Source organism: Myotis davidii, unplaced genomic scaffold, assembly GCF_000327345.1.
Source record: "Myotis davidii unplaced genomic scaffold, ASM32734v1 scaffold150, whole genome shotgun sequence".
In the NCBI taxonomy this organism is placed as follows: Eukaryota; Metazoa; Chordata; class Mammalia; order Chiroptera; family Vespertilionidae; genus Myotis; species Myotis davidii.
Window position 1 is genome coordinate 2,716,404 of NW_006283437.1, and position 11,953 is coordinate 2,728,356.

The 11,953-nt window shown below is 54.1% G+C and overlaps 1 protein-coding gene across 1 annotated transcript in view; it reads right to left on the minus strand.

The window, feature by feature from the left end:
- The window catches only part of VWA3A (von Willebrand factor A domain containing 3A), a gene marked incomplete at its 5' end in the record, with an annotated part of 37,027 nt that overhangs the window by 6,371 nt on the left and 18,703 nt on the right, over nt 1-11,953 (minus strand). Inside the window, 9 exons of the mRNA XM_015563922.1 lie at nt 931-1,249; nt 3,099-3,219; nt 4,227-4,378; nt 4,697-4,841; nt 5,498-5,642; nt 7,331-7,439; nt 9,170-9,247; nt 11,242-11,339; nt 11,845-11,953. Of these exons, the coding sequence (XP_015419408.1) occupies nt 931-1,249; nt 3,099-3,219; nt 4,227-4,378; nt 4,697-4,841; nt 5,498-5,642; nt 7,331-7,439; nt 9,170-9,247; nt 11,242-11,339; nt 11,845-11,953 (1,276 nt within the window). The remainder of the gene's footprint in view (nt 1-930; nt 1,250-3,098; nt 3,220-4,226; nt 4,379-4,696; nt 4,842-5,497; nt 5,643-7,330; nt 7,440-9,169; nt 9,248-11,241; nt 11,340-11,844) is intronic.

Consider the following 11,953-nt stretch of genomic DNA (forward strand, 5'->3'; position numbering starts at 1 on the left):
GTCACATAATACATGCCATTCATTTCATATGCACTAGGCGGCCCCGCAGACCCCACTCAGGCTCACATGCTGGGACAGGCTCCCAGGCGCACCGCTCAATTTGGTTCAGCTGGAAGGGGTGGCAATGAGGCTCACGTTTCTTCTCCCAGGATGGGCTGGCAGCGAATCTGCATCCCCGTGGGCCCGGGTGGTGGGAAGCACAGAGCGAGGGCCCAGGACTGGCCTCTGGTTTCCAGAACTGGGCTCCCACACTAGCTGCGCGCTCAGTGTTTACTCAGTGCACCACGGCAGTTCTGGGCCCGGGAGGGTTAGGCCGGCAGCCTCAGGCTGAGCGCGCCTGTCGAGGAGGCGGAGGCGAGTTGACAAGGGAACAAGGAAGCGGCGCGTGGAGTGCGAGCTGTAGGAAGCGGTGTCGCCTCTACAGAGAGCGGCGTTTGGTCAGGATGCTACGGGAGGAAGGCTGGAGGCTCCCAAGTCCTGCTGGGTCCCAGGGACATCTTCAGAGTGAAGCGGATGCCACTGGAGCTGTGCTCTGAGGGATGAGCAGGAGTCGCCAAGCAGAGGGCGGCAAGATGGACATTTCGGGCAAGGAGCCTGGTGTAGGGCGTCCCAGCAAGTGGCGATCCTGTGACTGGGGTGTGGGGTGTGTGGGGCCAGAGCAGGAGCGTTCGTGTAGATCTGGGATGGCAGAGCCTTTCCCCAGCTCCCAGGGAACCTGGTGCCCAGAACAGTGTTGGGGGGCGAGGGGACATGTTGTGGGGGCACAGCTCTCCAGGGTCATGATGTGCTCAGTTGGTGGTTCTTTGTAGGGTGGCCTTTCTGTTTAGAGGACTTGTTATTTATTCTTTCCCGTAATCCTGCTGTCCATGGAACAGAGCAGCTTCCTGGCCCTGGTAGGCACTCAGACGGTGTGGAGTCCATCCCCCTTACCCGAGAAGGCTTTTCTACAAAGAGCGACCTTAGGTTCCGCATAGTTTTTCTTCTGGAGCTGGGACCTAGTGGACAGGAATGAAGGAATGGGGTTCCCCATGCTCAGATTCTGGGCCCGGTGGAGAGGAGCAAAGCAGGAGCTCTTGGGACAAGGGCGTGTGCCCAGGGCGGGAGGACTGCAGCCACATGGCGTGGGAGGGGCTGCTGAAGGGCATACCTGAGTGAGTGACTGGGCTTGCCAGAGGAGGCTCCTAGCCGCGGTGGCCTCCTGAGCCAGTCTCCTCAAATCATCTCCTTCAAACAGTGGCAGCACGGAGTCCTTGGGAACGGGAAGTGAGTGTTCAGTTAGACCCACAAAGTGACTAGATGGGACATGAAAACCCAAAATCTCAGCAGGAGAATTTTTGAGCTAATTAAACACAGTCTCCCACCCAGTGCAGGACAGTTGTGAACCCCACTTGCATGTTTCCAGGGACAGGGAGCTCGCCACTGCTTAAGGGGGTCATTCTGCAAACAGGACGTTTTGCCAGAAGATGTCTGAGAGGCCGTGGAGGGAGGGTAGTGGAAATCGAGGCGGGCTCTGGACTTCACTGAAGTCAACAGAACAGAAGCAGCAGGGGCTCCCGATCCCACTGTTGCGCAGTAGCATCTATTCAGCCCTTTCTCGATTTCTTGTAATAAATCAGAGCCTCCCAGACATGCTTTTCCTTCTGTCAACCAATGAAATCCCAGGGCCTCGCCTTAAAAGGAAAGTCCTCACAGGTAGCAAGAGACTCTGAGAGATGCTGGCAGGAGTCGTGGGATGAGCCCATTCTACACCCACAGACTCACTCACAGTCTCATTTGATCAGACTCTGAACTGAGGACCTTCACAACATTCAGTTCCTTTTCCTGTGTAATGAGGGCATTCGTTACTTTTACTTGTGCTGTCCTCTGTATTACTTGTAATACTTGGCCCTAAAGCAGTCACTTGAACAAAGAAATCATGCAAAACACTTGACTTCAAAAAGTATGCCATGGCCCTCGTCAGTTTGGCTCAGTGGATAGAGTGTCGGCCTGCAGACTGAAGGGTCCCGGGTTCGATTCCGGCGAAGGGCACATGCTCAGGTTGCGGTTGTGGGTGGGAAGGGATCCCCAGTGGGGGGTGTGCGGGAGGCAGCTGATCAATGATTCTCTCTCATCATTGATGTTTCTGTCTGTCTCTCCCTCTCCCTGCCTCTCTGAAATCAATAAAAGAAATATATATTTTTTACAAGTAAGGCCATGTCCTGGTACAGTAATCTTCTATTTTAAAAAAAAACGATTTTAGAGAAGAAGGGAGAGGGAGAGAGAGAAAAACATCGATGTGAGAGAGAAACATCCATTGGTTGCTCCCACACACACCCTGACTGGGGATCAAACCTGCAGCCTGGGTATGTGTCCTGACCAAGAATCGAACCTGCGACCCTTCAGTGCCCAGGACAATGCTCAACCAATGGTGAGCCACACTGGCCAGGGCCTGGGGCAGTGATCTAATTCCAGAAAAAAATCTGGAGTTCTGGTGGGCTGTGTTACTTGGTCATTTGGAAATGTGATCATTGCCAGTGGAATGTTCTAAAAGGTAGAAACATGTGCGTACTTTTCTGTTCGATTGGAGGAGGACCACTGATGTCTCCCTCTTGTCCCATGTGTGATGGAACCCGTGACTTTAACAGATTATTATTTACCAGGTCATTTGAATATCTGTTTCAGTGACTCTAATCCAGGGAGACAGAAATATGTGGGAATCAAAGCCCAGCGCTCAGGAACACGGGGTGGGAGTGTTGGGGGGCGGGGGGGCGTCTGAGCTCCTTTGCACTGCTCTGACTCGGGCTGTTCCCAAGCCTGGCTGAGCCCGCTTCCTCTCCTGAAAGGCCGGGACTGGCTGGGGACAGTGGAAGGGGTTGTCTATAAAAAGCAATGGCCTGTGCCCAGTGAGTGCTCAATAATGCAAACTGTTGTGTCATTAAATAGCACCCGAAACGCTGCTTCTTTGCCAACCTTGAGGAGAGCCGCCCAAGAGGAGAGCAGCAGGGAGGCACAGCCTTTGTTGCCAGTCCCTTGGCAAGAGACGCAGGGGCCTCCGCAGTGAGGGGTGACAGCCATGTCTGCTAACATTACTGAGCCATTGCAGTGGCTCCACAGCCTACCCGGTCATGCAGGAAGCTCTTGAGCAGGCGGTGAATGTGGGAGACCAGGTCCTCACCAACAAGGCAGTGATAGCGCCCCCCAGTGAGGGAGGCCAGGTTCCTCAGGAAGGCACCCTCCGCCCTGGAGGGAGGAACAGAGAGGGCCGGGGACAAGACCACTGAGCCACCAGGCCCTGCCCTGGGACCCCAGTGGTGGGTCCTGGTGCAGAAGTCTGCAGGGCAATGGGCCTTGGACCCGGAGGCTCTGTGCCCTTGAGGCGGTGTCAGCATCACTGAGCCCACTCTCCCAGCCAGTCCTGGCCGGTGCAGCAGTTGTGGAAGCGGATTCACTGTGATGGTGCCATCATTTAGACTGGACTCCTCAAGGCACACGGCTGGCATACTTCAGCCCTCTTCCTAACTGGACCACCATCCAGTGCCTACTATGTGTTAGGCCTGCCAGCGACACAGTGTGACCTTTATGGAGCTCATAGTTTAGACACAGAAATAAAATACACACCTAAGTAATCACATCTATACTAATAAAAGGGTAATATGCTAATTAGACTGGGAGACCTTCTCGCAGACCTTCCGGACAAAGCCATGGTGGTGGGCACGAGACAGAGGCACTTAGGGGCGATCAGGCTGGCAGGGGAAGGCATTTGGGGGTGAGCAGGCTGGCAGGGGGGCACGCCGGATCTCACAAGCCTAAACCAGCAGTCAGATATCCCCCAAAGGGTCCCAGATTGGAGAGGGTGCAGGCTGGGCTGAGGGATACCCCTCCCCTCCCACCCCGTGCACAAATTTCATGCACCAGGCCACTAGTGTTAAATAATCAAATTTTACCAATACTGTTAACAATTTTTTCTGAAGCACTTAAATTCTCCTGTCTAACATGTTTTTCTCGGTGAACATTTATAATAACAATCACAACAATGCTATCTTAAACTTTTTCCTCTAAATCTTCATAAATGTGCTCCCAGAAAGGATGGGGAGAGTGCAGTGTGGCCTGGAGTCTGCGCAGGCCCTCGCTGCAGCCAGGCCCCTGCTGGGCGGGCTGAGGGTGGCCTCGCTGTGCTCATGCCCGGCCCTCCCGGTGCCCAGCTCCTGGGGCTGGGCCCGGCGGCACCGAGTCTGAGGGAGCCCCACCTGCCTGCGCCGCTCAGGGAAATGGTGTGCACTTTCACGCGGTGCGCCTCTGTGAGCCTCCGGACCTCACGTAGAATGAGGCTGCAGCTTGTGTCCGGCTTCCCATCGGTCAGGAGGTACAGCCCTTCCACATCGCGAAGGCTGAACGCCTTCTGCAAGAGCACCAGGGTGCGTGGCTCAGGGCTGGCGCCAACCGGAGGGGAACCACGGCCCGCTGTTCCCCAGGCCCCCCTCAGCCCGCCACCGGCAGGTCAGGCACAGGCGCTCCTGGCTCTCCACCCAGCAGGTCAGTCACCTCGCTGAGCCTGTCTCCTTCCATAGAGGGAGAGAACAGGAACCCCTCTCTCTGGGTTGTTGGGAAGATCAAATGATTTAACACATAGCAAGTCCTAAAGTATCAGGCCAGGTCTGTATATAGTGTGATGCTATTTCCTCTTTGTTACCAGGTCAGGTTCAGGGGCGTAACTTGCCAGTAGCGCCTGCAAGACTGAGGTGCTGCCCTGAGCACGCAGGTGGGTCACCCACTGCGTGGCCTCATGACATGCTGCGTCTGTGGTCTCCACCAGAGAGTCCTGCCACAGCTGCAGGCCCTCTGCAAAGCTGATGAGGTTAAAGCTGGGGAGGGAGGAAGAAGTTGGTTAGAAGGGCCCGTCTATACTGAATTCTGGTGAAGTAACCTTCGCAAAGACTCACGTCTGCCGGGGGCCTGCGGGAGAGGGCTGTGACTACCCGAGGATAAGCAGGCACAAGGTGAGGCGCTGGGCGCAGTCAGAGCAAATTTAAACACCCCCTCAGCCCCTTGCAGGTTATATGATCTCAGAGAAATTTAACCTAAGTCCTAGCTTCCTTTTCTGAAAAATGGGGCTAATTACCGTGCCTCAGGTCACTGGGAGGATGGAGTGGAACCATGAATGTAAGTGCTCAATAACTATTTCTTCTTTTTACCATTAAGGCGAGAGTGAGTCCCAGCCTCGGACCAGCCTCCTGCTGTCCCCTAACGGTCAAACCTTCAGAGTAGAGGGGACACACCCTGCCTGTGAGTGCAGTTCACGGCGGTCCTTTCCTCCGTGCAACTGCCTGGGCCTGAGCAGGTTCCTAGAACCCGCCTCACTCCCCGGGGAATCCAGCGCTCTCTTGCCCCAACAAGCTCTTCATTAGGGCACTTCAGAGACATCTTGGCCCTTGGGACAGCGAGGAGGGCGTGCCCTCGGCCAGGGACGCCCAGAACTACCCCTTCGATCTTCTTCCGGCCCCACACCCCTGCCTCTCACCTGTCACAGTGCTTTCTCAGCTGCTCCCAGATCAGCAGAATCAGCTCTGTCTTCACCTGCGGCAGGTCGGGGCCCATGGACCCTGAGGTGTCCAGCAGGATGCACACTCTCTTCTCCAAAATGGTGCCGAACAGTCGGCGGCTCCCTGCGCCAGGGGGGTTGGGGCAGAGGCAGGGAAGGAGTGAGGGCTCACCCCTCCGGCTGCCTTTCCTCTCTGTGGCTGCCCAGTTCATGATCTTGCAACACCTGTTGCCTGATTGATCCTTGATCAGATGTCAACCCACTGGGAGATGGCCTTTGTGTTGTTGGAGGGGTCGACTGTCCTAGGGCAGAGGGGCCGGTGGTCTGGCTGCGGCTCTGCCTGTGACCACTTGTTCAAGTGGTTATAACTGCCCTGGCCTTGAGTTAAGGGATTGGACTCAATAGCACCTCAGTAATGTTTGGTCTGGAAATGATATTACAGAGCACAAAGTCCACCGACCGACCAACAGAAATCAGCTCCGCGTCCTTTAGCGCCTGGTACTGTGCACGTGCAATGGTGAGCGAGAGAGGGGCACGGAAGACAGGTGTCGCACAGACAGAGCTGTGCTGTGGCTTCTGACAGTGTTAGTGCAGCCCATAGCGTGGAGATCTGAGTTAGAGGGATGTGGGTGGGAAGCAGACCAATTATGACTGAACGTTTGAGGATGCCCGGGACTGAACGCTTGAGGGACAGAGAGAAAGCCAATGTGTGGGATAACAAAGGCTGAGCAGAGAGACCATGGGAGATGGACAAGAGAGAAAGCTGGAGAGGTGGTTCATGGACTGGGGATTTATCTCATGGGAAAACAGAGAGGGCCACTGACTTGCCCAGGGTCACCTGGACTGGCAGTGAGCGCTGAGATTCATTCCCGGGTCCTCTGATGAACACTTTGAGGCAACCGCTAACCATGGCCTCTCTGGAGTCTTTGGACAGTGGTAGTCATCACTACACCACCGCCCAGGGCCTGCCGCAGAGGAGTGGCCGGGTGGATTCCACAGGGACCGAGGGCCCCACAGGGCTCTCTGTAAGGCTCCTCCTGTCTGCCTTCTTCCTGTTGCCCTGGGAACCACAGGCTGAGAGCCTACACCTCCCCCCTCTAGTTCTAGTGTCTTCCTGGCCTCCTGGGCCTGATGCTCGGTCCACCTCCTCACCCAGCACACCCTCCTCTGGGCTGTGAGCCTGGCTCTTCTCGGCTCTCCTGTCCATCACTTATCCCAGAGGGCCTTGGGCTCCTGGGGACTTTTCTGTCAGGCCCCCCTCCCATCTCTGCCTTCATGGGAAGTTCTATGGGGCCCAACCAAGACTAATCTGAACCTGGGCTGGTGTGTGACTCAGTCGGTTGGAGCGTTGTTCCGAACCCCAAAAGGTGGCGGGTTTGATCCCCAGTTGGGGCTTGTGCAGGAGACAGCTGATCAATGTGTCTCTCTCACACCAATGTTTCTCCCTCTCCCTCCCTCCCTCCTTCATATAGAAAAAAAAAAGAATAAATTTAAAGAAAAAGAATGAATTGAACCTCTTGATGGTCATCCCTCGGTCACACCCAGGGAGGCAAGGTGTGGCAGCTGGCCCTGCAGAACTCATGTAGACAGACTTGGGCCCCCTCTGGTGCTCTTTGGCCCCTGCTCCACCTCCCTGTCATCCAGCACCTTGCCAGACCTCTGAACCCAGAAGTCATGCTGTACCTGACGACCCTCCCGCCTAATCCCCCACCTGACTGTGTGAGTGCCTGGCCTGGGAAGGCCTGGCCCTGGTCCCTGAGGTTGCCTTCCTCTTCCCCTCCCCTCCACCCCCAGGACAGCAGGTAGGCTCACCAGATAGCAGCCACTGCAGCCTCTGGACACAGCATCTTGCCACCTTCTTCAGGCACATGACGTACGCTCCCGTTTCCCGGGGTGTCCACCGACTGTGTCCCAGCGCCCCCTGTATAACGCGTGAAGGCAAATTCCCATCACTTTTCTTCAATCCCCATCCCCCTCTGAGATAGTCCTCTGTGTTAATAATTTCCCAAACATTGTTAAGCATACATTTTGTTTGTTTGTTTTAAAGCGTTTCTTTTATTCTATTACTAGATGTATGGTTCTAGGACAGAATGGGGAATTGGGGATAATGGTACTGAGGCAAATGTGGTCACTATAACAAATACAGTATCTTTACATTTTTTAAAAAATACATTTTTTTTAATTTCAGAGAGGAAGGGAGGAGAGAGAGATAGAAATATCAACAATGAGAATCACTAATTGGCTGCTCCTGCTCCCCCCACTGGGGCTCGAGCCTGCAACCCAGGCCTGTGCCCCGACTGGGAATCGAACTGTGACCTCCCACTTCATAGGATGATGCTCAACCACTGAGCCACTCTGGCCAGGCCTATCTCTGAATTTTAAAGCAGAAAACTACTCATGGTAGAATGGGAGGTCCATAAATTTCAAACTAAAAGGTGACCTTGGATGGAGAGGGGGACAGCATGATTAAACTCCCTTAAAATTTTTCTGTTGGATGATTTTGAATTTGGTGGCTATTTTTAGCTTTATGGTTACCTCTCGTTGGTAATCTATAATAATAAACAAGTAATATGCTAATTAGACTGCACAGCCAAACAACCTTCCGGACAAAGCTGGGGCTGCGAGGGCTGAGGCAAGCTGCTGCAGCTGCCAGGCAGAGCCCCCTGCACGAATTTCGTGTATTGGGCCTCCAGTGTTGTAGAAAAGGGCGAGGAGAGAAAATGGGTCTTTAACAAAGCACGTTTAGATTTTCATTTTGTACTAAATGTGCTTGTTCCAATGGGAACACAAGAGCCCAAATGTAGAAAATAGAGACCAGAACCCTCACCTCCGTGAGGACCCTGCTCCCGCCATCCTGGCAGCACCAGCATCAATTCTGGGGCCAGAGTCCCTGCTGGTGAGGATGCCAGCCTCTGCCTGTGTGCTCAGCACGTCTCTGACGCTCATTGCAGGGAGCCCCTCTAACCTGAGTGCGGCCTCAGCCCCCTGTGCTAAGGCAACTGGGCTGGCAGCTTGAGTCTGCATTCTGGCACCTGTGCTAACCCATAATTCAGCCCCAACCCCCTTCCCGCTTGTGCCTCAGCCTTGCAAAACCTGTTTCCCTAAACACTTAACTTACAGGGCCATCGACCATGCACAGCCCCCACAGGGGGTTGCCTGCTGGCGCCAGCCAGGGCGATGGTCATAATCTCACTTCCCCCTTACAACCGTCATAGGGCTGCAAAACCCCACGAAAAGCCCGGAAGCTGAGAGACAAAGAAACTTAGGGCTATTTAAGAGAAAACCCGCTCTATTCGGGGCTCAGCTTTGGGAACTGATTCCCTGAGCCAGCAGCACCGGTGCTCCCGCAATAAGCGCCTTTTCTGAATCTTCCGAGTGCCTGGTTGTGTGTCCTCCCGCCACCTGGTCATTTCGGCAGCACCTAGGGGCTCCCTTTTCCTCCAGCAGGATTTATCCCCCAAGAGCAGCCCCACTCGGAGGGGCAAGGTTTGGCAGGAAGAACAGCAGCCATGTCTGTACGTCACAGAGTCCCCCCCAACACCCGCTGCCCCTGTGGCTGAGAGGAGCCAGGAGAGAAGACCACCGCCTCCCAAAGCCCGACTACCCGCTGGGGAGGGCGCTGTCGGTCGCGGCTACTGCTGGCCTTCTTACCAGCCTCCGACGGGTGCCAGTGGGGCCGCGGCTGGAGATCTCCATCTTCAGTGCTTTCAGCCCATAATTTGCTACCCACTTTAGAATAAAGAAAAGGACTGTTATCTTGGGTAATTCAGGCTGAAGTGAATGACTAAAACCTCCTCTTTGAAATCTAGTTCATGTTTGAAATGTGGGGTTCCTTGGTCCTGGTAAAGTAAAAACATTCAACGCTGTAAAGAATTTTTGTGAGTTTATTTCAGCCAAACTGTCAACAATTTGCTGGGAAGCAGAATCTCAACTGATTGGGATAGTGCTCCAGAGAATGGCGGCTTTTCACTTTGTTTTATACATTACAATCAAGGGAGGAGACGTAGGTGGGTGACATGAAAGCCATTGGTGATAGATTAGGGAGGTGGGAGGAAGCAAAGGCGGGGGGACCTCTGGGGCTGGATAAAAAGTAAAATGAGAGACACATGCTTCTTCTACTCTGGTGGTGCAGGATCCTTAACAGTCAACAATGAACATGATAACAATAGCAGTGCAGGAATTTGTGGTCTCTGTCCTGGCACCAGGCATTTGGTTGTGCCCTGAAGGGTCCAGAAAAGGGGAGGTTGCAAGTTACCCTGACATTTCACAGATATGTTATCGTAGATGCAAAAGGACCATAGGCTCAGTTAAGGTAAAGAGTGACCTTGTCAGGGAAGACACCCACCTAGGAGGTGACTGCCCACCATAACTGCTTTTAGTTCAAGTTTAATTTCAGACCATCATTGTGGTTATTTTAGGTCTTGAGTTTGCAAAACTGCCATGAGCCTGTCAGGTTAGCATGTGGCTTTTTTTCATCCACAGTCCACCTGAGAGCATCCACTGCATGCAAATTCCTCCCCCAGTGCTGGGGACAGAGGCACAAGAAATGTGGGCAACGGGGAAGAAAATTGATTGAGTACCTGTTACTCTTATTGTGGACGAAAGGGGCCACATGCTAACCTGACAGCTCAGGGAGGCCTGTGTGGCGGTCCTGCAAACTCAGATCTAAAGTGACCACAAGGATGGTCTGAATTAAACTTGAACTAAAAGCAGTTATAGTGGGCAGTCACCGCCCAGGTGGGTGTCTTCCCTGACAAGGTCACTCTTTACCTTAACTGAGCCTATGGTCCTTTTGCATCTACAATAACATACCTGTGAAATGTCAGGGTAACTTGTAACCTTTTTTCTGGACCACCTCAGGGCACAACCAAATGCGCTTGGTGCCAGGACAGAGACGACAAAGTCCTTCACTGCTATTGTTATCATGTTCATTGTTGACTGTTAAGGATCCTGCCCCACCTGAGTAAAAGAAGCATGTGTCTCTCATTTTACTTTTTATCCAGCCCCAGAGGTCCCCCACCCTTTGCTTCCTCCCACCTCCCTAATCTATCACCAATGGCTTTCATGTCACCCACTTACATCTTCTCCTTTGATTGTAATGTATAAAAATAGATGAAAACCCGCCATTCTCTGGAGCATTATCCCAATCGGTTGAGATTTTGCTTCCTGGCAAGTGTCGACCTTCCCCCATAAGATTTGGGTCGTAACCCTGATTGGTCTAAAGTGCATACTAGAATCCAACTGAGGTAATTTCAGTGTCCTGTTACAACCAGGGCTACAAGAACGGGCAGGCTCCTGGTAGTTAGGGCGCAGCCGCCAGGCCTGGCCCAGTGAGGACAAGCTGACTTCCCTGAACGGCAGAGGAAGAAAGATGCTACCTTCTGGACACACAAGGAGGAGGGTTTCTGTTGTTTGCAACCAAAAGGGTCTGATACCACTAAGAACTTTACACAAAATAAACTCCATTAGTCATGGATCCTGTTTGATGGACACCATTGTCTTCATTTTACAAATGAGGACACTGAGGTGAGATGTGTTAAAAGGACTTGTCCGAGGTCTCCCCGCTGGGAGATGCACACTCGGGTCTCCAACCAGGTCTATGTAACCCTTAGCAGTCACTCTGAGCAGGGGTGTCCCAGCTTCCCGGAACGCCCATCCTCTGAGCACGGCTGCTAGAAGGAAGTACTGCCTAGGGGCCATTGCTGGTGCAGACAACTTACTACCTCGTGGCTCGAGCAGACTGCGTCCTTTCTGGGCAACTCCAGAGACGAGCCAGTCCTCCTTGCGCCCCTTTGCTGAGCGTGCTTTCTGTACACCGAGTCTGCAAGGAACAGTGAGGTTACCTTGTGGCCCTCCCCTCCCCTCCCCTCCCCTTCCCCATGGCTCTCTTTTCATGTCAGTTTCTCTGCCAATCGAGTCCTTAGGTGCAGTTTGCTGAGAGGTAGAAAGGGAGTCTGACTGTAAGGTGGATCCTAGCAAACCTGCTGGACTCTCTTCTCCGCACCCCAGGGATTGGTTCTTGGAATCTGTGCCCGTTGGCGGCAGTCAGGCTGGCCGGGGCCCATCTCCACGCCCTCCCCAAGCCCGGGGCGGGGGCACTGTCCCTTGTGCGGCACCCGGACCTTGGGACCCGGGACCCGGGGCCTCGGGGGACCCCCAGTATTGACCCTCCTCATTCTCTTGCCATGTAAGACTGCATGTCTGTCCCCCTGGCCCGGGGACCTAGTGTGAGGAGAGGCCTGGTCCAGGGCGCTGCTGCCTGCGATGACCACACAGTTCCCACGGGCAGGGCTTTCCCAGCTCCGGCCCCGCATCCTCCGACTCACCCTCGGGACTCCCGGCCTCTGCTTCCCCGGTGTGGGTCTTCCTCCTCCCGGCTCCAGGCTCTTTGGCTGACCGGGCTGCAGCTGGAGGACAGAGGCCTGAGGCTGGAGT